We start from the raw sequence: 27,303 nt of genomic DNA on the forward strand, positions 1-27,303 counted from the left end.
AATTCTGGACTAAACTCTTTATTTATACATTTACAGAGACCCAGTATTTCCCACAGAGAGCAACAACAAGCTTGGAGACAGTCGTGAGAAAGAAACAGAAACCTCGAGGCAGATCTGGATTCAACGATGGTTTAAACAGTCTGGTAAAGTTAAATTAAATGAATAAACGGACCAAAATGGAGCCGCTGTAGGTACAAATACATAAATATACAGCTGAACAAGACAAAACAACCAGCTTCTGCCTTTCCCAAGAGATAAAAGCAAACATGTGAATTCTGACCGAAATAATTCCACTTTTTTATGATTAACTACAAAACACTGCGCAGGAGGAAACAGGCGTCATGGACGAGAAGCTCATGTGACAGTAGGAGATGTAAAAATTAATGGCGTAGTTGCTGAATCAAGCTGATTATCTTGTTTTAAACCAGTAATTTGTGTAAAGAAATGTCTTTGAGCACCACAAGCAGAGGGACAAGTATTTCTACGGTCGACTGTCACTTCGAGAGTGTTAAATAATGTTGACTGAAGAGATATTTAAGGTTAAAGAAGCCGATAGAAACACGCGCTGAGAAATTACTGTCAAAAAGCACTTAAGAAAAGAAAGGGAATTAAAGACCGATGACGTCAAAAGTTTAAATTTTGAAGCCTGATTTAAGCTCAAGCACGAGGTCGCGTTTCTTCTGAGCATCTTAAAGAGTAACCGCATCAAAAATACAACTATAATCCGACGTAAAGGAGCCAACATCATAAACAAAATATAATCTGAGGGTTAAAATTAATTACAGAGCTTCACAGCATGATCCCGCACTTACAACACCGCCTTGTACCTTGTTTGAGTTGAAGCATCAGGGGGAAACAAGAGGCTCGGATCTCATTAATTATACCGCGATCCGTCCGTAAGTAGACAGTGAGAAATCAGAGCAGGACACCGGAGAGATGGCCAGCCCCCGTTTGTTAAGACTGCCGCCTCTCATTACAACAGGAAAAAAAACCCTTCACAGGAACATTATGCAGTCAGTGTGCTGCTCTACTAAACTGCTGACACTGTGCTGTAAGTCATGAGTACTCCATCGCTTTCCTCTCAGACAACCTGGTGAGGCGACGTCCTGACAGCTGAACGTCCTCTTAACAGCCTCTGTTTCCACTACGACGTGAACGTGACTTAAAGTTTAAAACCACACAAGATCTGGATGCTTTTTAGTAACTTTTGTGGTTCTCGTTTGTGCTACTTACTGATTGAATCCATTCCTAGAATTGGATGAAAGCACGACATGTGATTTCGTTCAGGTTTTATGAGTCCTGATGTTCTGAACAGGCTTCCTTCTGAGAGTGTGAGCAAAAAGTGTGTGTGTGTGTGTGTGTGTGTGTGTGTGACTTCAGACTCATTTAAAAAGCATATTAGACAGTGTGTGTGTGTGTGTTAAGAGAAACTATGAATAAACAAGGCCTGAATACAAAACAACATTGCACGAGACACTGTTTTATCTTTAGCGCTGGGTCAAAGTTAGCCTAGCTTAGCACAAAGACTGCAGACAGTGGGGAGCTGCTAGCTTAGCTCCGTCAGAGGTTACATGATGTGTATTTGGTAAAAGCCCCCTGGCGACCTGGCTTACATGATCAAACATTTAACATTAAAAATATATATATATTTTGGTCTTGCGGAAGACGCTAATCTTTTATTTTTGACAAAAACACATTAGCAGTTTTCTCTTCCAGCTAGTCGCTTGGTTTAAAATGTCTTCCAGGATCTCCGAGCTGACAGAACAGAGCAGAAACTGTTTCCACACTCTCGTCTGACTTCGGGTTAGATAACAAACAAGCAACGTGTCAGAGGTGAGGGTCAAAAAGTCACGGAGAAACTCAAACAAACTGTGAGCCGACGGCCAAGTTGTGCTAACGATTTAGCTCGCGGTTAAAACACAGAAGTTAGATATAGAAAAAAATGCTAACATTGTCAGACAACCTCCCAAAAAAAACCCCAAACAAATCACACGCAGACACACAAATTAACAAACTATGTTCAGACAGACCACCTGCTGTTTAGTTTCATTTCCCCAGACAGGTTTTAATTCTTAAGAAATCTGCAGACCAAAGCTGTCACAGATTAAAATAGCCGGTGTGTCTCTGGTGGCTGACTTAATTTATTGTTCTTGCGTCTGAATGAGTTGGAAAGCCAAGTATAGTAAACGAACCCTCAGGACACACACGTCACATCCTGAGATAGATTCACCTTATAAATCAGCCATTTTTTTGACTTCTGAATAAACAAGTGTGATCATCTTCATCCCACGAGCAGTTTCACTTGTTCACAGTAACTCTGAGTGATGTTATCGCATCTCGCAGCCGCACTTTCTTCCACTTTTCCTCATGAAGTTATGATCTAAAGGGCTAAAAAACATTTAAAAAAAAAAAACTTTTTTAATCTCACTGCGGCGAAGAAGTGTCCAGAAACAAGGCGCTTCAAAGTGCTTGAAAAGAAAAAGATCAAACAAAAAAAGATAGTTATCATCAAAGAGAGCGATAACAGAAAGCCTTCCAGTGGTCTTTTTTTAAAAAAAAAAATCAGTGTCCACAAATACTAGAAATGAAGAAAAACTCAGCAGACAGAATGTGAATCTGTATATAACTTTCACATCAAGTTCCTCCAAACTGCATTAAATGCGTGAAGCAGAATCCATTTATTATCACGGCTGCATTAAATGAGGTGACACTCCATTTGACTTCCACTTCGCTCTGCTTCAATGAAACAAAACTGCTTGTTTGTTGAGTTTGGAAATGATCAGTTGCTCGCTAAAATACACGGCGCCTCAGTGTGCGGGATGCCTGCGACGCGCGGCGTGTAATTATGTCACCATAGAGACGCTGCCGCGGTGATACTGTACATGGGAAGCGACCGGAGGCCATTATTTAACTTCTCCCACTGTTGCTTTTTTCAGGAACGGAGAGGGAAAATAGCTTCTCGTGGGTCTTGTGTGGGCTCGCAGACTGACAGGGGGACCCCTGGGAAAACCAGGTTTCGTGGGATTGACTCGCCGCCGTTTCCCAGCTGCCTTCTGATAAAAGATTCCCACGAGATGCCCCCCCCCCCAAAAAAAAAACCAGACAATAAGAGACATCAGAAGTGAAATAATTTAGCATTTGACAATTAAAAATATCCTTTAAATCACCTCCTGACCCGGGATTTACCTGAGTGCAGACCCCAGTTTGAACACTAGTTGATGCTTTACACGATTGGATGAAAGTCTCTGAGAATAAAAACATGAAGGCTTCTTTTTAGAGCTGCATACAGATCACACAGGTAGACAAATAAACAGGGTATCACCAGGAGACATATAATAGACCCGCCGGTCACTTTCTGCCTCACCTACAAGGTCTCATTCCATCGTCAGGTTGGAAATAACAAACGCACAATGTTTGGTTAGGTTTAGGAAAAGATCTGCTTCAAATAGGTTCTTCCTTAAAACAATCACCACCTGTGACCTTTGGCTTCACTCGGGATTCAAATCCTGGTCTCCAAGGTGGAAATCAAATAATCTATCCGGCGTTCCAACCCCAGCCGTCTCCTGATGCTGACTTTTTGTCTTTTTATAAGGTACTACGTCCGTTCTTTCCTCCCGTATATCACACCTTCCTGAAAAGGAGTCGACCAAAGGTGTATTTCATGGCCGATACAGGAGCCTAAAAACTTTTCCTCACTACAATTTTGAGGTACTTCACTTGAGCATTTCCATTTCCTGCTACTTTACACTTCATCTATTTAAAAATGTAGTTACTCTTTTAGTTTGCAGATTCAGATTATTCAATATTCATAGGCTATTAACTGTGAGCCATCAGACATTCTTGTGGGCGGGACACGACAGAAAAAAAAAAAATCCCTGATATGATGATCGGAAAACGCTGAATATCCGCTCTAACTGCTGACACGACACCTTCATACTCGCATGTGATTTTCACACCGGCTGTAGGAGAGGAAACCCGTTCTGTCTTCTCACCGACTGAATATTAAACACTTTGATACCGACTTCAGTACATCAGACCGTCATGCACAGGTCACGATAGTCCGTAACGATAAAGGACAATTCTCAGAAACGTGGACAAAGAAAAGACAAAGAGGACGTAACGAGTTATAAATCACATCTGTATGTGTCTCCTGGATGAGTGACGGATATTTAATCTGCAGATGTTCTGATAATCCATTAATCCTGATTACTTCTGAAGTGAAATTTGCTCTTGAGACGTTTTGCGTCGCCTTATTAGACGGTAAACTGATTATCTTTGTGTTCTGGAGCGTTGGTTAGACGAAACAATCAAATTGAGGGTATCGCCTCGGGCTGCAGGAAACTGTGATGGCCATTTTTTTATTATTTTTTTTCTTGATTGGCAAAAATATTACACTGACCTGATATTAGCATTTTTCAATTATCTTACGATGAACTCCTTGAGGGTTTGTTGATTTGAATTTCTTTTTTTAGCTCGGAAAATTAGGAAAAATAACACAAAAGGCTCCTTTCTGTCCAACGAGACGGCTTTAAAAGGGACTTTTTACCCTGATTACTGTTTCCATTGTGCAGAAAAAGAAAGCAAAATGCACGACCGACATACGTAGTTCACAATCACATTAATAGTGGAAATACGAACAATGAACTTGTTTTGTCGGAACGTAACTTTTGACGGATGTAAAAAATATTTCGGTGTTGTGCAAAGACTCACAGTTTTCCAGCGTTTGAGTGAAACCATTAAGAGTTAATGACGTCGCCCCAGTTGAAACAGGAAACAGTGAAGCCGTCGGCCAGACGCTACACTCGCTACGTCTTTTCAGCCGCTGCCGGTCAAAGCTACAATCTCCAGACTTCCTCCATCAAACGGCCCGAGGCTAATTGCTCTTCCATCTTCTAATTACTCAACGCTTGGCAGTGCCTACATGTGTGCCACGGACAAAATAGTCACACTTACAAGCTTTTTAATGAAGGGAACAAAATGCAGGAAGGGGACATAATTCAGTCAAGTGTGGCTAAATGAGACTGAAGAAGAAAAAAAAAACACTGCTACTTCCTGCCAACAACAGGATACTGCTTCAGCGGTGATAGTGAAAGAAAAGAGCCTCAATTACTCACGTCTCATCTGAGAGCGCTGGACTCTGGACTGAATATCTTTACTACAGGAACACGTTTGTCTTCACTGTGCTCTTCCACGATTTTGCCACGACTGACAATGTATTTGGATGTTTTTTTTCAACATGAGATGTCCATGAATTCAGCAGACGCCATGATCAAATCGCTGATGTCTTGTTGGGAAGAAGAGGTTGTGTAGCTTCCATCCTGTCCATCACTGTCAGCTGATGTGACGAGGAGGATTTCACTTTTATAAACACACTGATTTAAAGGTCTGGTTTTCATGATTTTGCAGGACTAATCGGCAGAAATTGGACAAAATATTAATAATTACGTTTTCACAGGTTACAATTGCCTGAAACAAAGAAATGATGTGTTTTTGTGTCCCTATAATAAACATTTTCCATCTACAGAGGGAGCTGAAGCACTGCGATGGAGTCCTGCTAAGTTCCTACAGTAGCCCGGAATGGACAAACCAAACCAAACAGTAGAGGGGAGAGGCGAGGGATATTCAGTTGGTCTGCAATCTGCAACCTCGCTGTTAGACGCTGTTAAGTACAGCTGTTCTGTTGCTATTTTTCACTGATTTCGTACATTAACTACTTTGGAAGATGCCATAGAAAAGCCCAATATTAGACCCATCAGAACCAGGGATCATGTCTCTGTTTAGTGACTTTTATAGCTTTTCATCCAAAGAGTGCAACACACCAATCCGACAGCCCTGTGTCTTTATATAACATTACCACAGAGTCCTGAGTTATGTTTTAGTTTGGATCTATGACCCAGTTTTGTGTCTGCTGCGTGACCTTTATAACCACTGAGCCCTTAAAACCTCGTCGCCGCATTTCAAAATATCTCCTTGACATCGATGAAAAACGAGGACTTTTGCTTTACTTAATCTCTGGAATAGTAGCCATGTGTATTTTTTTTAAATCCAAAATAAACATTTCTTTGAGTAATGACATTAATGAAATCCCATTTCATCACTTTGTCTCTCCTGCTTTTTAGATTCACGATAAGAAGCTCGTCTTCTTTCACCACGAGGAAACTCAGACACGTCCTCACATGTGTGTCTGCACGTTAAAAGACCTGATTTGTGTCGAGCTTCCTCTCAGTTATTGACATTTTTGGGTTTTTCTTTTTTTTTTTTTTTTGCAGTTTACCGCGGCATTCCTCCAGAGGTCTCCGTATAGCGGGGACCCTTAAACGCTCTCTGGAGGATCTTTTGTCTTTCTGTTTTCCCCGGCTCGGCTCACACGAGGCCTACAATGTGTTCTCCAGATGCACGTCGCTGAGCTCTTCTTCCTGGTGGCGTCACAAGAGGATCCTGAAGACAAACGGCGACGGCGTCTATAAATACCTGAAGCCGAGAAGGGGAAGGAAGCCTTTCCTGGGCTTACATCACATCGGTGTTCAATAACAAGGCTCTGAAGCTTGTTTTTTGTATCTGATCACATTTTAAAGACAGTTAATGTTGCTTGAAAGGCAGATTTATGTTGTTAAATCACTTTGAGTTTCATCTTAAATGGACTTTTCTGATTGCAAGTGTGCACTAATCCATAATCTCCCCATTAAAATCTACTTTTAATGCTCATGTTACTTTGCACGAGGTTATTTTACTGCTGCATAAGTAACATTTTAGCACTTCTCTGTCCTTAAGCATCACAGTTAATACCTCTGTCATCATCACTGGTGTAATAAAAAGAAAAAAGAAATGTGCTTAACAGATGGCGAGTCTTTTCCGTTTCACTGCGAATCTTGAGCACGCTGATGAAATGAGTCACCGCGGCGCAAAATATGATTACAGATTCATCATAAAGCGAGATAATGAGCTCACTGTCTGCCGCCATCCAAATTGCCACCGGGGGTAACATCACCACCACCACCGACAACATTATGAATAGTAACCTGAAAATAGTATCAATAAAATATAAATGCCTTTAAATGAATAATAGAGGTGTTTGCAGTGGAGGAGGCAGGCACGCAGGAATTAACCAAGTTGTAATTTTCTCCTCAAGTAAGATGAATGGAAAGCTGCGAGGCAAACCATGCTGCGCGGAGTCGGCCACGCACCACACTTAATCAAATAAAATGGAAAATTCTTTTCACAAAAACAACCAGTCATAACTCAAACGGCTCACGGAGTCAGGGAGGAGGGGAAGGCAGCGCTGGTTCTGGAGCTATAAATCACTGTGACGGGGGGGGATGGTCCGCCGTTTCTTCAGGAGGGACTGCCAACAACAAAGTCTTTACTTTTTAACGGCACACACGTAGATATCTGTCGACACACACACACACACACACACACACACACCAGACTGGACGCTGCTGCAGCCTCGGGCCAGCGAGGGCCGAGCATGTGACTCTGGTGCAGATCTCATGACTGCCGAGCTGAGTGATGAGCGTCGTCTCCTCCTTCTGTATCTACAAGCCGGCGCGTCCTCGTAGGAAGAACTCCGGAGTGTTTTAACGGCGCTGAGAAGGCTGATAACCACTCAGCAAACTGCGCCAGGTGTTTTTTTTTTTTTTACCTCTCTGTTTTATATACGTAATGAGAAGTGGGTCCTCAAAACAATCCAATCAAACAACATAAGAAAAACAATAAAAACTGCTAAGTTTGTCGCCAATTTCAAAAATAAGCCTGTGTCAGCTCTTTATATTTGTGTCATTGTGTAATTACAAGGTTAAATATTACTGTTAGATGTTATAGATCTAAAATATATTATGCTGCATGATGCATCACACTGAGTTTGTTTATATTAAAAAGAAACTGCTGTCCAGTCGCTTCTCGTATGCAGAATCACCCCCCGAGTGGAGCTGTGCGCCCTTTATTGACGCCCCCGTTCCGCCCACCGTCTGTGCGTTGTGTTCCTTCCTGTTGTGTTTCAGAACCCGTCAGATACAGCAAACACTGCAGATCACACACACACACACACACACACACACACACACACACACGGCAGCTTCACAATATTTTGCCCAGAGGCCCCAAAAAAAAACCAGTCCTCCTCTGCTGGAGTTCTACTCTGCTCATCACATCACCACACACACAAACACTGACCCGGGGGTTAGTTTGCTGTTCTGTTCTGTTCTGTTCTGGGCGGTACGACTCGGCCTTGTCTGCAGGACGATGTTTTATAGAAGAAGCGCGGCGGCTTCTGCACGAGCTTGCAAACCGGTCGTCTTTACCCGGCGCTACAGTCCTCCTCCAGACGAGCAACGAGGTGAGCCGAGCGCTCTCGCTCTGCTCGTCTGCAGCACCAAACCAAAAAAAAAAATGTTTTAAAAACGTGTTGATTACAAAATATTTTCTAGCTCTCCTGTGAGCTGGCAGGAAAATGATCTAAACCCATATAGAACATATAGAATATCTGGTGTTTTGCAAAATGTCCTCAAACGTCCCTTATTTCAAGCTTCGCCTCCTCTCAGAGAGTGATCTGTACCTCTTGTGCACGACTTGCAGAATCAATACAAACTATATGAACCCATTTACTTCCATTAACACACTGTCCTTCATATCATTACATCCCAGAGGGCTCAGCTGTGGCCCGGTAGCTAAAAGAAGTCCCCTGACGGACAATAGAGTGCCGCTGCTACTAATCTGGCACTGAGGCCGACTTCCTGTCTACTTCCCGTTGTAACCTCAACAGGAAGGAAGTGAGGGTCCGCTCTTACTGCGAGGGGCATTGTGAGTCTTCCTGTATGAGTTTCCTGTCCCGGACAATGGGACCGTCCTAATCGCAGGCTGCAACCATACAGGTCCGTCTCACCTAAACCATCTCGGGAGAAGCAGATGCTTGTTGTTAACAAACGTCTCCGTGACCTGTCATCCTGTCTGGCTTCTTTTTTTTTTTTTTTTGTTTCTTTTAATTTATTTGGCGCCAAAGGGACTCCAAACAAATCAGGCTGCAGTTCCTGTAGCTTTCGGCTTGAAAACGTGGTGGAATGCACTCTTCTTCACGGGGGGGTTCGAGAGCACAGCATGACGTAGATAAAGTAAATCAGTCAGGCTGGGCTTTCACACTACTGCTGGACGTCCCGAGGGTCTCCTGCAGCTCTAGAGTCAGGGTGACGACGCTGAATCAGTCGTGTTAAAAGATACGCTCCTGTTTGACATTGTTCTTGTACCAGCAAGAGTCAAAAATGCATTCAGTTTAATCTTGAGTTAAGAATTCAAGGTAATAAGATCTGATGCCATATCGATTTAACATTTCTGTGTAGGTTAAATTAGTTGCAACTCATATAGAGCAAAGAAAATGTAAATTTAATGTAACATTCCTCAGAGACAGCCGAGGTAAAGGTACAGTAGCTACATGCTGGTGAAGGTCACGGTATATCTACGTGATATATGGAGGCATGTGGACTCCAGAAGCCTCCTGCACGAGAGGTCAAACATCAAGCAAGTCCAGTTTCCTCCGTATAACACGTAGATGTAAAGTAGCGAATGAAAGAGATCTGAAACTGCAGCAGAGGATAAATGAACTTGCTAGCTGAGCTGAAGCTAAATGTACTTTTTTCACCTCCATCTCTCTCGTTCTCTCTCTCTGACATTTTGGTTGTTTAGTTTCTCAACAATCATAACTACATGAGGCAGAAGCTAAATCTCATCTTGAAGCTAAATCTTATCTTAGCCTATCTTAACAGACCTCTCAGTGCTTGTGTACAACTGAACCTGTTTCCTGCCTGAATACATTCAACAAAATAAGAAAAAAAAAGGCTTCAGAGTTCACAGAATGAAACAGGCCTGATGTAAACGCAGCCTGAACTGGAAACAATTTGTTGTACGAGGCCCGAACATGACGTACGAGCCGACCTGTCTGCACCTCTTCCCTCTGAAAACCTGACCGGCAGCGTATTTTTGAAAGAAATTGTTCTGCTGCAGTTTTTTCTCCACATCCAGTGATCTCAGGCTGCTGAACGTCAGATTTCACAATGAAGACAGAAAAGAAAAAAATGTCAGCCGCGCTGGAGAGGCAGGTCTCAATAAATAATGCATGTTGGGTTATTTCCTTTTTTTTTTTTTTTTTCAGTACCGTGTCCCTGAAACGTGCAGAAAAGTGGCACAAATGAGTGAACAATATTCAGACCAGATGTGAGCGAGATCTCGGAGGTACGGCACGGTTCAAACCGAGGGGAAAGAGCGTTCCTGCAGATCTGAGATCAGCATGACATAACTTCAGCTCTCCCTCCACCTCCAGAACTGAACCCTCGACCTCCAGTCACTGACCTGAATCCACTCCCTGACGGTGTCGTCCGAGGGCGTCCAGCCGTTCTCCTGGTAGTTGAGACGCGAGCGCTCGGGCGACCAGTTGGAGTTGTACTGGGAGGAGGCGGTGATCTGCTCCGAGGAAATCTCTCCCGACTCCATGCCCAGCGGCTCCACGCAGGCAAACGCTGCCAGAGACAAGAAGAAGAAGAAGAAGAAAAAACCCATTAGCATCGAGTTCAAGAGTTCAGACTGAGAAGAATCCAGAAAGCTGCTAATGTGCTTGGTTAAAAATAGATGTGATAAATGTTTGCTTTTATATCATCGCGCTAAACTGCGTGTCTCTAAATACGACTGGATGAGAGGTTTCCGTTTTCTAAATGCATCACAGGCGCTAAATTAAGTGATGAAGTCCAAAATTATGAAACAGACGAGGAGATAATTATCAAGTTTAAAAACTTTATCACACACATCATTAGCTCGATGAACTGATTTTTTAAATTTTTTTTTTTAGGATTTGCTCATTTGGTTAAAGTCGAGAACTGGGGTTGTAAAAAGAAAACACTTGGAGTTAAGAGTTAGAAATCTGTGTGTTTTTGTGAGTCAGGCAGAAAAACAAGTGAGCATTGTGATTAAAGTGTCACCCAGACGTCGTAAACTCTTGTCCCGGCTCCCTGCTGTGCGCTCAGTCACGGTGGTAAAAGAAGTCGTTTCAAGCAGCTCCTGTTGAGGCACTTTTTCTACCATCTCCATATACACTTAAACATGCAGATAGTCGAGTCTGAAACACACTGAGAACTCAAAATCTGTCACCGAACGTCAGTTAAATGTCAATAAAAGCACGTTGTGTTGTGTTTCTGTCTCTCACGGCTAACCTTGTAACCTTGTTGTTGTTCAGTGAGTTATTAATAGGACTTTTCATCCAGAGATCGGAGTTCATGTCCTGTTTTTGACGAAGAGTTAGGAGTGAATGCAGTCTGAACATGGGTGATGTCACGTGACCTGAGTTTTCTGCATAATCATTTGCCGATCTTAACATCTGAAGCATTCAGCACGCTTTATTTTGATAGTCTAACCAGAAGCTGCATGTAAAGTGACCGTAGAGCAATTCACGTCCAGAACTGACAAATTTGATGAGTTTGGAGTGAGAACATGTTGGTTTATTCCAACCAACTGTCCAAAAAAGAAAGATATATTGATTAGCAATGATGTAGAACAGACAGAAGTAGCACATCATCACATTAGAGAGGCTGACAGAAACGTACACACTTAAAAAATACTGGATTATAATCAACCACGTGTCAAAACACTCACATCTCGTCACCAACACTGGGTCAGGAACATCCCATTGTTACATGGTCATGTTTACCTGGTCTTTTTAAATGAGTATAAAATACACACGAACCCTCACAGGAACATATCGCTGCTGAATTTGTGCAGATTCAGCTCTAAATTAGCTGATTTCCACTCTAACTAAAAGGCTGCACTCCTCTGTGGATTGAGAGAAAAACTTGTTCTGCAATCCTTCGGCCTCCTGAAACCATTTGGACCAACTTGAAGCACACGTCTGTATCTCTGAGACGACAGTGTCCACGCTGTAACAGCAGGGGACCCTGGGGAAGGAAGAGGGAGGTGGAACAAAAGGAAGCGTGTGTGTGAGTGTGTGTGTGTGTGTGTGTGTGTGTGTGTGTGTGTGTGTGTGTGTGTGTGGGAGGGCTGTCTGGAGACACCAGGTCTGCCAGGCTGACACAAACACACTTAGTTCATTCCAAGTTCCACAAATAAACGAGGGAGAAAGTTTGCTTGCGACATCACCTCACCAAAACACCGCAGAGAGCTTATCAACAATATTTGTTAACCTGACATTTTTTCTTTTTTAGGCCCCAAATTCCTCTGATTCAGAGCTTTTTCCCGGAGGAACCTCGCCAGGAGAAAAGGCGAGCTAAACAATGACAAAGTTAAACAGCGAGGCGATACTCATTTGCTATTCATGATGAGAACACCTCCGTGTCTCCCCTCGCAGCAGGCACGATGAAGAAACTTCGACCGCGGGGGAGACGGCGAGCTCGCCAATCAAAACGGACATAAAACTGACGCCCCCACTGATCGCTCAGATGATCAAAGGCCCGGCTGGAGATGATGATGGCCGGGACGAAGCGAGAGAGAAAACCTCTTAATTCACTCCGGGATGTCATTAGTTTGATTCCTCCGAGGCTGATCGCAAAGATCCAGCCTGAAAGTTTACAGCAGATGTTTCAACCCTTTTTTTTTTTGTCACATTTAGCCCTCCAGCACTGTCGGATGAACTCACGCAGGCTAAACCGTCATCAACAACACACATAATTTTACAAAAATGTGTTGATTTGAATGGATTTTAAATGGCTGATTTAATCAGTAATATACAGCAGAATGTTTTTTATTAAACCGAACCAACGTTTGTTAGTCGGCTGCTGGAGGAGAGACCAAAGTTAGACATTTAACAACTGTTAGCTAACTGTTTTTACCTTTTAGCTGTTTCATTAGATCAATTTATCTGTTAGCATTAGCTTGACTAACTACTTCCATGGTTTATCATTAGCCTCCTTTTGCAAGTCCTATTTGTTTGGACCATTTAGGCTAACCATGACTTTTAACTAACTGTTTTAACATAGCATTAATGTAGCTAATTATCTAACCTATCCACAAGCCTAGCATGCTTTTAGCTAACCTTCAACTGATTCCATTTTGCTTTAGTGTAACATTTCAGCTACTTATCCACCACTTTTTGCTAACTAGCCTACTTTTAGCTAGCCCTATAGCATGTTGTAATCTAACTTTTATCCAATTACTTGTAGCTAACCATCTTTACCATTTATCTGATTTAGCTGTTTCAGTTGATTACCGGTGACTTTATTTCAACAATTTAGCATTAGCCTACTTTAGCTGGGTGTATCTGTTTCATCCATTTAACCAAATTTACTCTCCTGTTTAGCTGTTTCAATCACTTATTTATTAGTTTTAGCCACCTAGCCATGTCGTAAGCATTAAATTAGCCATCTGGTTCAAACACTTAGTCTACCCATTACGCTTTTAGCAAACTTTCAACTGTTTATCCATTGTGTTTAGCTTGAACGTTACAGTTCAACCACTCATTCATCACTTTTAGTGAACTATTTCAGTGGATATGTTAGCCTACTTTTAGCAACCATTTAACCAATAGCCTACTATTTGCTAGTTTAACTGTTGAGCGTTAATTAAGCTGTATAACCATATCAAACATGTATGCATTACTTTTAGCAAAGCATTTACTGATTAAACACATGATTAAACTTTTAGACATTTAGCTGTTTTATTGTTTGGACTTCGACGTTAGCTTACTAACGATGTATTCTCAGTTGCAACAAGTGGTGTTCAGGTGGGCTTAATATGTGGATATGTTTTCCTAATAAAAAAAAAAACCACGTCCCCCCTGCAGCAGCTGCTAAAGTCGCCCGAGCACCTCTGGCTGTGAATCACCGGCTTCTGGCCGTCAGAGCGGCTGTTAAATCTGGAGAAAAGACGACGTGATATGGTTCGGCGAGACGACTTAATTCAATCTGCTGAGTTTGGCTGGAGGTCTGTAGACAAAGTAATTCTGTGTGTGTGTGTGTGTGTTAAGCTAACATAATTAGAGTTTTGTTTAACACCAGTGCTGCAGCCATCCAGATTTATCTCTCACACACATTACAGTGCAGACATAGGAGGCCTACATGTAGACTACATCCATATATTATCAGCTTGTCATGAACGCTCAACATCAACATCAGGCATTAACACACACACACACACACACACACACACACACACACACACACACACACACGCATGCATGTGTTCTGCCGGCGGCAAAGACAAACAAGAAAACTGGAAAAGGAAAAAAAAAAAGAGCAAAATAATTACTTTGACCCCTCTGGTGAAACGTCTCGTCTACATGTGCGATTCATAATCATTTTCTGGCACGGTGCATTGTGTGTGGTGATAACATGATGTGTGTTGAATATAAACACAGAAATACCTCCAACATTTTCACAGTTTGAAGGCAAAAAAAAAAAAAGCTTTAGAATACGATTCAACTGACTCGGAAAAATATGCAGAAGGATTTAAAGAACAACACTTTAAATACCGGTCAAAATGTGCATTTTAAATGGATAAGGTGGTCAGAAAATGAAGATATCAATATAAAATGTACTTAATCCACTCATGTAGAACATTTGATAGTATTGAAAAGCACCTAAAAATCAACTGTCAGTACGTATTTATGCATCTTTTGTTTGGTTTCTGTGGTTAGTTACAGCCTGTTTATCTTGTGTACCAAAGATTTTTTGTCATAAATCAATGTAGATTTAAATTCAAAGCAATAATTGAACCTTCTCACAGACCGCTGTGTGCATCTGTGACATCCTTCAGACAAAGACTGAAGATCCGTGCACAGTCAGCTGATTTTAAAGTCTTTAAATATCACTTTTGACCAGTGGAACTCCTCCCATGTCGGCCACCGTGGGACCTTTACACAAACTCACCTCCGCACCCTCGCTCACATTCCTGAACCGGGGTGATCGGGGTCGAGGTTACAAGAGTGCAAGAACCATACGGGCCGAAAATACCTTAAATCTCTACAGACGTTCCGACACTGACCAACATCTGATGCAGACGAACTGAAGACATTAACACGAAACACAACGAATGAAAAAAAAAAGATCTATATCCGAAAAACTGGCGATAATATCCTGACGTGTGAAATCGTTCAGCTGGAGGAGATAAGAGTTAAAAGTAGGTCAAATGAAAGATGAAAATATAAGCTTTAAAATGCCTTTTTTTTTTTTTTATCAGAAATGGATTCTACAAAGTTCCACAGCTGTGAGATAAGACTGAATTTACACTGTCGTGACTCGGATTCAGATCCTGGTTCTGATATTTGAAGTTCAAGCAGAATCAAAGAGTCGCTGCTGATCTTATCCTGCAGATTGGTATCAATTACTGAAATAATTTAGATCGACAGGGTGGATTAATCAGCCGTGAAGCAAAACCAGAGCGGCGGTCCACAGCTGAAGGATCAGGACCCCCCAGGAGGAGCTTCAGATAATCAACATTTTTTACTTCAGATCCATATAAATCGACGACTCTCTGTGGCAACGATTAGTTTCTAACCCGAAAAGCAACATGTTTGGAATTGATTACGTGTTTCGGCAGTCAAGCCCGACATATTCAGATCCACTAGATCCAGATGATCCACATTCCTAGATCCTTCAGTTTATCTGGAAGGTTAACGTGGTTTTATTCTGGACAAAGAAACATCCTTCATCCAAGTTTTGGTGAAAATGTGTTCAGTAGTTTTTGTGTAATAAACCAACAAACGGTACTTTAAGTCAAAACGTGATCTTTTCCTTTTACGCCTAAACTCAACCAGGCCGTTAACGCGCCGTTACACAACATAAAACATAAAATCAAAGCTGAGGAAATGTAAAGTTTCAACATGTCTCTGCTGCTTTTTCTCTGACCTAAATCAGAAACTCCCACATTTATTTTTCCTTACAGCTTTTTATCCCTAAAGGAGAAATTCACTTCTGCTGTTCTTTCCTCCAAGATGGAGGTCAGAGGTCAGAGGTCACACTCCTACAGCTGAAACACATTCAGCGTTTTGCTAACGGACTCTTCCACGCTCCATGTTGACTCTGAGGGGTGATCAACCGCGGTTTTTAATCTGGACTTGTTGTTTTTCATACGGAGACACAAAAACATCCAGAAAATGAACTCCTAACACCAGATGACACGTCTACCCTCCTCCTCCTCCTCCTCCTCCTCCTCCTCCCTCCATCTCTACATCACTCCTCCAGCTGCTCACCCTCGTCCTCGTGGCCCGGGGGGAGGCTCCTCTCTCGGATGGTGTAGTTGGCGGAGAAGCCCTCTTTGGCGATGGCGTTGTCGGTGGTGATGGTCATGGACAGGATGCCGGTGTAGGAGATCACACGGCCCGGGGACGTCTGGCCACAGTAGCGGCCAATGTGGGGTCCCACTGGAGGGGAGGAAGAGGAGGAGGAGGAGGAGGAGGGGATTTAAGAGGGAGGAAATGAGGGAGGATAAAAGGAAGCATAGAGGAGTAGCGGAGGGACAAAGGGAGCGAGGGATGGGGAGGAAAAAAAGAAGGGAGAACGTCAGATTCATCGCTCGTCAACTGCGGAGCGCTTTTATAATTCACTCTGTCCTTTTCTGCCCTCGCTGTCCCGGGAAATGTGGCGAGAAACACACGAGCTCGAGGCTTTCTGAGATATTCTGTCTGAACTCGAGTCGGAAAAGTGTCTGATTTTGATTTAAAACGAAATTCGCTCCAGCTCCGGCTCTGATCTCTCACCTCTCCCGAGCGACGTGGCACCTCTGAGACAGGAATAAAGGCGAGATGACAGAAACACTCGTTACACTGACACTTATCATCAGGTACATCCAAGAGCCGCGGTGCATTGTGGGAGACAGGTATGTTTTTGTCATCCTGTGACCTCGTGTTCACAGCTCCGACCCCCCCAGCCGCTGACATCATCATTACATTACAACGTTATATTATCAGATCTTTGAAAAGAAATGGGAGGATTGTTTCTGGGATAATCGCAGCGGAGGAGCGCGGACGAGGCGTGAAGGAACACATTTTCACGCCTCACAAAGGAGCTTTTACTGGCAGGAAATACGGTTATTCAGATGTGTTTGATCGAATGAGAGGAGATGACTTCTTATCCTGTCATCCGCGAGGCTCCGAGAGAGGAGAGGAGCAAGACGAGCGGACCTTCAAACACTCTCACGTATCATCATAACGTTCCGGCCGCAGAGCTGAGAGAGAGATGAATCCCAGCGGCAGGCTTTGGAGAAAAGGTAGTTTACAAAATGCGCTGCAGGTATTTTTTCCAGAAAGCAAAAAAAGTTTCAGCCCATCTGGACGAACAAAGACGAGATCGAGCAGTCCGCTAAGACGTACAGTTTGACTTCATCAACACCTCTGTGCGTACTATACGACCCTCCCAGTTTTTCCCAGGATGCTTCTGTTTTTCACTCCCCTCCCTCGGTCACACTTTCTTCTTTTTTGCACCTTTTCCCCTTCTGAGTTATCGCTACCTGTTTTCTGGCATCAGAGCGAGAAGAGGGACCAACCCCAACAAGTACTAACGAGGGCGACTGTGCTGAAGTCGTAAGTCAGCACTGATATCACCTGAAACACAGTCGGGGGGATAATAACGCAGGTGTCTTCTATAGGGAAAGAATTACAACGATTGTATTTTGTGTGTTGGCTTCAACATCTCGGAGCAGACCGACTAAAACTGGTTCTGTGTTATCGTTCATTTAATCTTCCTGCTGCATCGCGTAACATTTTTCAACACAAACTCAGACACAGGCAGAGAAAAGGACGGGGGGATTCCTCGGTGATGTACAAACCTTCTCTACGGAGATCATAATCAGATTCTTGTGATATGAGGTGTGATTTGACCCCAAGATCCTCGTTTGGGTTGTTACAACCTCCCTGTTTTCGAGGTTTTAAGGTTGACAAGCGTCCCATCACGACCGTGTCAAACACTGAACATTACAGAGGAAAATAAAAGTAGATGTTCCGTGTTAGATTGTCATGTGGACCTTTGAAAGAAGCCGCTGAGTGTATAGATCTTAAAGAAAATCTCAATTTAAAGCAAATTTAATGTAAAGTTATTATCAACGTGCGATCTGTGGAGCTGCACGCTCGCCTCTGGGCACATTTCTGACAGCACAATGGACCAGCTTGTCACGACTTGCGCTCGCATAAGGAAGTGATGAAATTGATAGAAGTGTATCAATCGAATTAGATGTTCTGGATCTTCTCTGAAATTTCCTGGAAGTCAAGTACGTTGTTTGTCATTTCCTGTCGCTCCGCCCCAGAAAAGTCAAATCTGCGTGAAGAATAATGAAGCTGAGAATAATAATGATGATGAAGGTTTGAAATCTGGAGCTTTGTTGCTTTAACATCTTGTAAACTGAGCAGCAGGAAGATAAGACGGACAGAAAACTCTTCGAAAACATCTTCAAGAGTGTGATACGCTTTCTCCATCGACCGTCTGGGTGATTTTTTTTTTTTTTAGAGATTTATCTCGGAGATGTTCGTCTCTGTGATGAAACGCGAGAGGCTCACATCTCTCATGTGCAGCTCGCACAGCGACGGCCCGTCTCACGTCTCGACGCCGCGAGCGCTGACGTCGCCGCCTGGCCACGAGTGTTTTCTGGACATTTCATCCCGTCCTTATCTGAGAGAAACAATGGCGGGCTCGTGGCGCCTCCTGTTCGGTGCAGATACAGCAGCTCAGCAGCCTCTCGGGAGGAAACTCCAGGAGCGAAACCTTCAGCGGAGAGCAAAGTCGTTAATGTTTTTGTTTTTTTTTGCTAAGATGAGACTCTTTCCCTTTCAGCCTGGAGGCGGAATAACACGAGGCCGTTGTGTTGGGATGCCGATCTTTGGTAATCTGCTGGATTATGTTTATCAGTTACAGTTTAAAGCGCAGTCGATAATCTGTGACGGATTACAATCCGAGGTTATTTCAGCCTTATCGGGCGGTGGTGTGTTGTGGTTCCGCTGTCGATGCAGTCGGCTATAAAACAGGGAAAAAAAAAAACCCTTCAGGCAACGTGGCTGCATTTACATTTATTTAGGAAATGGTTCTATTTCTATACAGAAGGAGCAGAAGGAGATCCAACATCATAAACAATCAGTGTACAGAAGGAAGATAAAGATAAAGCAATCGTGTTTCTGGAGCTTCAAACCTCGTCGCACAGCGCTCACAGCACCGTAACAACTGTAAGATAACTCATCTTTGAGGAATTAAATGTGGCTGAAAATAAAATGATGAAACACTTTAAAGTTCAGTCATCATCTCCTCCCCCTCTCTCTCCGTGCTGACGGAAAGTCAGATGGAGTTTCGTAGTTTCTACAAAACATTTCTGGAGCTTCAGAGCAGAAAGCTCGTCGCAGCTGAAGGAGCTGAGGACTTGTTTTAACCGCTCATGCCTGAAGCTCAGCGGCTGCAGCGAAGGTTTCGGCTAAAACAGGAATATGAAGAACCTCTTTTCAAACCACTTCGGGGTCTTGGAGACTTCCATTATGCCAGAAAAGACATTTCATGTTTTATATTAGTTATTTTTTTTACATTTTAAAACACGTCCCCATCTTCTTCAGTTGTTTAGGAGAATGATGTATCTCTGTTTTTTTTCTGTGAAGCTCCTGGAAACTTAGAGCCAGAGAATAATTCATGCACAACAACTCTACATATTATCGATCATTGTTAATTAAGAGAGAAAGGTTAGAGTTAATTCCCTCTGAGTTGTAGAATTTGGTCGTACAAGAATAAGACATTAATGAGTCCTTGAGCATAAAGTGTTCAAAAAGAGAGAAAGACGATGTCCTAAAGGAGTCAGAACTCAATTTAAATCGCACCTTTTTTCCATTTTCAGACACTTTCTCCAAAGAAAATAAACGCCAGATTTGATTTGATTCTCCTCTGAAGAGCGACTCCAAACGTAACGAGCTCTACATGTTTGTTTGTCTGATTTATTCCCACCAGGGGGAAAGAAAAAAGAAAAAAAAGAAAAAAAAATCCTCCCCCCCCTCTTTGATGAACAGATTTACAGCTCTCAGAGACAGAGAGAGAGAAACAACAGTGCATGATGGGAATGTTTGGTTGTTCACGCTGCGAGTGTGCGTTTGATGGGATGAAACGTTACATCCTGGTCTCTCACCCCGCTGCAGACGCGCTTTGTTATCTGCACCGACACACGTGTTCGCTCGGCAAACAAGGGGAATACAGTGTGGTGCATCACACACACACACACACACACACACACACACACACACACATCATTTGACAGGAACAGCCCTGGCATGTTGTGTATGCTGGCACGGCTTTAAAGTGTGTGTCACTGTCTGTATACCTGTGCCAGTCTTTGTGTCCCTCGTGTTTTCCCATGCCAGTCTCCTCCCTGGCAGTAACCAGGCGAAGCTTTTTGGGCATCGGCGGCGAGTATTGTGGGCGTCCTGGCAGCCTCGCTCAGGCCCGTCCAAGGTATGTCGCTCTCACCATTATCTAGCGCTGCTGTACGGCTAATTAGACAACAATGGGAGCCGAGGAACGCCGTTCCAAAACGAAAAAAAGGAGGGGGGGGGGGACGGAGTGCGAACAGGAGGAGGAGGAGGAGGAGAGCGGGATGCGTCTCCGTCAGGCTGCTGAGGGAACAATGAGCAAGCTGTGACGGAGGCTCCGTCGGTACATCCGGCCTCCTCCATGTGCGCGCCGGAGGATGAGTTTCAAGTAACGAGCCTGACATTAACGGAGCAACAGCTTCATGATCGTTATCTCCTGGAAGCTGAAGGAATATTTGACATTTCGGGAGGCGTGTTTATTCTCCTTCCTCAGTGAGCTCGAGAGGCGCCGGCTGGATCGCAGGCTTTTCGTTAAGGTTAAGCTCAGTTGTAGCACAAGTGTCGATCTTTTCATCTTCCTCTTAGCAAGGAAGCTAACGAGCATAATTCCTCCCCAAAAATATGTAATCACCTCGCACCTAGCAGTTGGAGGCTGTTTTAGCGGCTTTAAAGGTTTTTGATTTGGCAGAATTTTTGAGAAAACCTGCGTGTCATTTTCTTGTCGAGTCAAGCTTGATTTGTTCTGAAAATCAGTCATTCTAAAAACACATTATATTTGCTTCTTTTTTTAAAAAATCGCTTCAAAAGGTCCGGGTGAACAGAGAGCACCTCAACTGGTTAACTGCTGACTTCAGTGCAAGAAAACTAGATATTTTAAACGAGATGTCAGGACTTGTTGCTGCTGTGTTTGGGGCAACAAAGCCGAATATCTTTAATTGGACGTCAAGACGACAAAACCGGGTATTTTAACCCAAAACGTGATCGTTGCCGGATGCTTTCCAAGTATTTTTTAGCGCCTAAACCTAACGTGATGTGAGATGTATTACTTTTTTGACTCTCTTCTGCAAAACTAGTTGAAGCTTTATGTTTTTTTACGTTTACATTTTAAGCTGTGACAACACTGTGCTCATGGTTCGGTTTAGGCATAACAATCACCTGGTCAGGGTCAGGAAAAGATCATGTTTCGGCTTAAAATACCTGGTTTAGTTATCAGATAGAAGTCGGCTTCAAATCGTCCCGACATCTTGCTAAAAAACACCCGATTTTGCTGGTTGAAACGAGAAGCTGAACTCTTAATTTGCAGCCGTTCCAAAGCTTTTATTCTGGTGAGTGAGTTGCAAATTCCTGCGACACAGAAAGCGCATGAACCCGTTTGTAAAGGAGAAATTATGACGATAAAAACTGACTCTTAAGACTCTTAATTGATAAGATCAAACCCTGTCTTCAGATTGATCCTGCTGTTGCTGATACGTGCACAAAAACGTGTCTCCAACACGAAAGTGGAAACACGCCTCCCTCCCTTCCTGCTCCCACATCTCCCTCTCGCCTTTATCAATCTATTTTTCGCCTCGGCTTTCTCCTTCGCCTCCATCGCTCAATCCGAGTCGGTCCCACCTGCAGGGAAGCCATCCATCCTTTGTTCTCCTGCCTCCTCCTCCTCCTCCCCCGTCACCTCCACATGTCTCCGTCTGCATCTCTGTCTGTTTTCTGTCAACATCTGCAGGGGAGAAGTCGTCCCCGGCACGTCTCATCCTTCTCGTCTTCTCTGCCGCTTTGTGGTTCGGCATTTTTATCCACGTCCCGTCTTTTTTCCCCCCTCCTCCCCGTTCTCACCTCTCCACCTGCGGAGACGCGGCCCTATTGTTTCTCCTTCACTTCTTTCACCTTCAGCCTTTTTTTCTGTCTGACATTCCTCGCTCTATATTGGTAGTGCATCCATCTTCATCTATCATTCCCCCGCTTTCTTTTTTGGAGAAGAGAGCCGGAAAAAAAAAAAGGACTTGGGAGATCAAAAGACGCTTCAGAAATGTAAAATTTAGCCGGCAAACTTTGAAGAAGGTCTCCAAAGTTCACAGAATTTTAACCAAAGAAAACAGGAACAGTGTCAAGTTGTATGATAATATATCCCAGCATCCATGTTTTAGCCAGACCCCGTCTCCTCACCTGCAGGGAAGCCGTCCCAGATCTCCAGCCAGTCGTATCGGCAGAGGGCGCCCGGCGGCGGCGTGGTGTCGGGCTCCATGTCGAAGCTGTCGAACTCCACCACGATCTCGGACATCTTGGGGGCGAAGATCATGAAGGTGCAGTCCAGGTTGTTGGGGTACTTGTCGGGGAAGCCCGGCGTCTTGATGACGCCTCTGGGAGCCGTAAAGTTCCTGGAACATTCGGGACCTGCGAGGAGAGAGACAGCGAGAGAGACGCCGATGAGTTTTTAAAGTGTCGAGACGTGTTTGGACAGAGTGACGGATTCTCGCTTAGACCGAGGTGTGAACTCTCCGGGGTCGGGGATCGGACATCAGGTTCACGACCAGCGGTTTGTGCGAGTTTAAAACGGAAACAAATGGGTTTTTCGATCAAACATTTCAAGACAGAAGACAGAAACTGATAGAAAATGATTCTCAGATCGGCTTGAATATATCAAAGGAGCAAAATTTAGTTTTGGAGACGAAATTCAAACTCAGAATCGTAATATTTACACTGTAAATGAGGTAATAATACAAAATCTGATATATTTATCCTTTCCATACCTGAATAAACAAGCTGTTCTCAGAGGAGGTTCCGGCAGGGTCCGCCACATATAAACAGTGTAAAACAGTGTTTTCCTTTAAGGTCAGTTTATTTATTCAGTGTATTTAATCACGAAAGCAAAGCGAGTTTGTTTATTTAGCTTGTTTGGACAGAAGAATGACGTAAAAATGACGATCTTTCTCTTCTGATTCAAATTTCTTCCACAGCGCACCTTTAAAGAAACACGTGTGGCTCTTCAGGTCGACACCGTCTTACGTTTTTACACTTTTCTCACAGTTTCCTGCTGCTCACACGAGGACAAAGACATTTTTAGAAATCCACACATAAACTGAACTGCCTCCAGTTTCCTGACCTTTCAGCCCTAAACGCTCCTTTTTTTTTTTTTTTTTTTTAATAACTGTGACTTCACTGGAATGAAGATTAACTTAAACTGAGTCTTTGTGATTGTTAAAACTCAATTTTCCTCCCAAACAATGGGAGGATTCAGGGGAAAAGACGTTCCCACAGAGAGAAAGAGAACGAGAGGGGACATTTAACTGCATCCAGACATCAAATATGCCTTGAAACTAATAAAATTACCCTGATGGTGCATTCTTTTTTTAAACACAACCTTCGTTTTTATTGACAAAACTCGTGTCATCTCCATCCAATCAGACGAGCCGGGGCCCGTTCCAGGCGCCGAGTCGAGCTGTTTGCAGACCGACCAGCAACAACAGCGGCGCACACAAACAGACAAACGTAGACAAACACGACCCTGTTAGCTCATTAGACACGTCCAAGCGCACACACACGCTACCCTACATAACCACTGGACCTCGACCTCCTCATTTGTATTCAGTGTGGAGTCAAATATCCGAGCTTTGTGGATTCACTGCGTGTTTCTCGGGGCTCCTAAAGGTCTCTTAAAGATGCTCTTTGTTTTATTTTTTGGTACGTAAAGCGTTTATAATCTTTCATCCGTCACCGAGAACCCACGTTAAAAAAAAAAAATAAGGTGACACGAGTTCTGGCTCGCAAACGTCGTCTGCTGTTCTTCTCCGACGATGATGTTTCATCTCTCACACTCTCATTCATGCTTTTTCAGCACGTAACACCTCGGAGTGATGAAACCGTCGTGTGTTTACATCTCTCCCTCTTTTACATTCATCGTAACGCTTTTGGCGTGCGGGAGTGTGATGTCGTGGTGCCGCCATTATGAAAACGTTTCTGGAAAACCTTGTGCGGAAGAAGTAGACGTAAATTCTCACACAGCTTTTTTTTTTTTCTTCTTCAGTATTGTTTCGGAAAACTTTTTCTCTCGGCTCTCTTTTAAAGTTATATAGTTTCTTTGTTCTATCTGAATCTGCTTCGACGCTCCAGTAAAGACATTTGTTCAGTCCTCGCTTCCTCGCATTTGAGAGATATTTCTAAAATAAGACCCTTTCTATCAAATCAGAATCTCATTAAAGTCATTAATGTCCTCGTCTACTCCCCGGTTAGACTCCTGCAACGCCCTCTGCTACAATATAAGTCAGAGTTCATTACATCGCCTGCAGCTGGTACGAAATGCAGCAGCCAGATTTTTATTACTGGTACAAGGAAATTTGATCACATCGCTCTGGTTTTTTTTGAGCCTCGCGTCGCTGGATTCTGTTAACTTCCTCCGTTCTTCTTCTGCGTGCGCTGATCCACTTAGCCGAACAACCAGGAGCGATCTGTTTTACCGACGGACTCCGCCGCAGATTCAACAATCAAATCAACAATAAAGCCCAAAGATGCAGGACACGCCGACATAAACTACACCTCTGACTAGACTTTAGCTGGTCCGGTGCGTCAGGGCCCGTCGACGCTTCACGTCACCAGAGATGCAGCTGCAGATGACGCTGCCAGTTGGAGGAAAGTCAGAGGATGTGCGATCCTTTTGTTCTATACGACACAAAGCCACAGAGTCACACGGCATCTACAGTAGCACAACAGCCTCATAATTCCTCCTAAGCGTCACATGCCCCTCCGGAGAGAATCCACTAAGCAGCAACAACAGGTGACGCGAACGTCTCCTGATAAAAGTACAGACAGAACGGCAGCTGTTGCACGACTGTCGGGGTTTTTTTTTTTCTGAACACAAGCTGTTTTCTCCACACTCTCGATGCCGCTCAGGAAAAACAAAAAAAAAGAGAAAAACAGCGGCGTCGGCTCGCATCAGTCAACCGGTGGTTCACACCTCTCCTGTCATAAACTGACTGCGAGGTGACGAGGCGGTGACGGATGCTCTGCGGGAGGACGGCGGCGCGAGGCGTGGACGAGGGTCAAGAGTCCCTCGGAGGCACGAGCTGTGTGTTTGTTGGGTCCAGATGTGACCTGCGTGTTATCTGAGCGTGCCTGTAAACATGAACACACACACACACACACACACACACACACACACACACACTGCAACAGACCCCTCGCTGTTGACACAGGTGGTGTCATTAAAAGGGCGACATGATGACTGATGGCGAAGGGATGAGGCGGCTTCGATCCTCCTCAGCTGGCACACTCTCTAGTGTGTGTGTGTGTGTGTGTGAGTGAGTGTGTCATATGTACAGATGGGTTGAATACATTCATGCTTAATGAGCGATCTGTGCTGCTGGAGGTCTAACAAGGTCAGAAATGATGTATTATGTGATTTTAGGTCAAAGATCTAGTCTACCAGAGCTGGACCTCGCGGGCCACCGTAGCTTTTGAACCAACCTCCAGCTGGTTATCTTTTACAGCGTCGCGGACGAGAGCGACGGAGCACCGTTTGATCCGGAGACGAGCAAGTAAACATCGAAGAAGTGGAATAAATGTCTGATTTCCCGCAAACCGCCACGTCAACAAAACGATGAAACAAACGTTGTCGCGAAACCAGAAAAGCGTTTAGAAGCCACAAAACTTCAACCAGGCTTCTCTTCAGACAAACAAAGTGCGTAAATCAGGAGAGTGGAAACAAAACAGGTCAAAAGAAGTGATGAAATCCTGAGACAACACACACATACACACACACACACACACACACACACACACACACACAATGAGACGTTTGTTCCCTGGCCTGTGGCTGAACTGGCCACCAAATCTGATTTTGTCTCTAAAAAGGTTGCAGACCCTCCGAACAGAAAAAAAAAATCACTTTGTTGTTGGAGAAGAGAAGAAACGATCTCCTGGTTTAAACTTCTCAATGACAGAAAAGAACCTCAGATAATCCTTCTGTCGACATCTGAACACAAATATCTGAACTTTCTCTTCCTCGCATTTACAACTTTAGTTTGATGCATTTTAAGGGGAATTATTATTTTTATTCAGCGTCCCATCATCACAAGATCAGAGCACATCACACACGGCAGACGCAGCGAGACGAAAACAAAGACGTCAGAAGCCGAAGAGGGAGACTGGAACATGGAGAAAAGTCGTGTTAGTGTCTCGTATCTGCAGAGAGTTTCTGATTTTCTCTCTTTGTCGCTGCTCGGGACGCTTCACCGACCCAACATGTGTCTATCTGACGTCCTGGGAACGAGACTCAACAATCAGCTGTCTTCGTGGTGCCTTCAGGAACAGCTGGGAATAAATCTAACTGATTCTTCCTTCATATTAGGTAGAAATATCCTTCAGAAGGACGTTTACTTTCATACCTGTACTTTTACTTTTACTTGAGTAAAGAAGTTGAAGCAGCACTTCTACTTTTACCGGAGTCTTTTTATTTCATTTTACATTTCGTCATCTCGTCTCTCACAAGCTCGTTCTCCTTCCAGCCATCTTTCTTTCTTTTAATCAACATTTAAAAGACTAAAAACTCCCTTCAAGAGGACCTAAAAACAAAAAGCGGTGGTGCCGTACGAGGCGGCTTGTTTGCACATCATATTCAAAGAGGTTGCGTTCACTGCGCTGCTGTGTGTCGGAGCAGATCTGTTATTGTGTCATGTCACCGACACCAGCCTGCAGTCTCCTCCAACAACAACACGGTACGCTGGGTTCATCTCTCGTTGGCTCGCTCTCAGCTCATCCATCTTTTTTCCTCCTCCTCCTCTTTCATCTTTGTTATCAGCGACCCTTCAATCAACCCGCCGTCCACTAAACCGCTGAGACATGTGTTTCTGGTTTGAAAAACCTGCAATAGAAAAGGAAGAGAATCGAGGCAAATATAGCTCCGGGACGCTGACGAGGGCTCGCTCGGCTATCATTTATGAATGATACGTACTCTGTGGTCGGCGGAGGGTGGAGTTATGGTCGCGGTTATGAGAGGGAGGATGTGCCGGAGCTTTACGGGCCCGACGCTCATTAGACTGAGATTTACCCACTTCTGC

The 27,303-nt window shown here is 43.8% G+C and overlaps 1 protein-coding gene across 5 annotated transcripts in view; it reads right to left on the reverse strand.

Moving 5' to 3' along the window:
- The window catches only part of LOC119011827 (neuropilin-1a-like), a 93,157-nt gene that overhangs the window by 23,364 nt on the left and 42,490 nt on the right, over nt 1–27,303 (reverse strand). For all 5 annotated transcript variants that reach the window (XM_037085240.1, XM_037085239.1, XM_037085238.1 and 2 more), the window contains exons 4-6: nt 22,418–22,645; nt 16,178–16,348; nt 10,339–10,505 (exon numbers count right to left, since the gene is read on the reverse strand). In XM_037085240.1, the coding sequence (XP_036941135.1) occupies nt 10,339–10,505; nt 16,178–16,348; nt 22,418–22,645 (566 nt within the window). The remainder of the gene's footprint in view (nt 1–10,338; nt 10,506–16,177; nt 16,349–22,417; nt 22,646–27,303) is intronic.

This window comes from Acanthopagrus latus, chromosome 21 (genome assembly GCF_904848185.1).
Source record: "Acanthopagrus latus isolate v.2019 chromosome 21, fAcaLat1.1, whole genome shotgun sequence".
NCBI lineage: Eukaryota > Metazoa > Chordata > Actinopteri > Spariformes > Sparidae > Acanthopagrus > Acanthopagrus latus.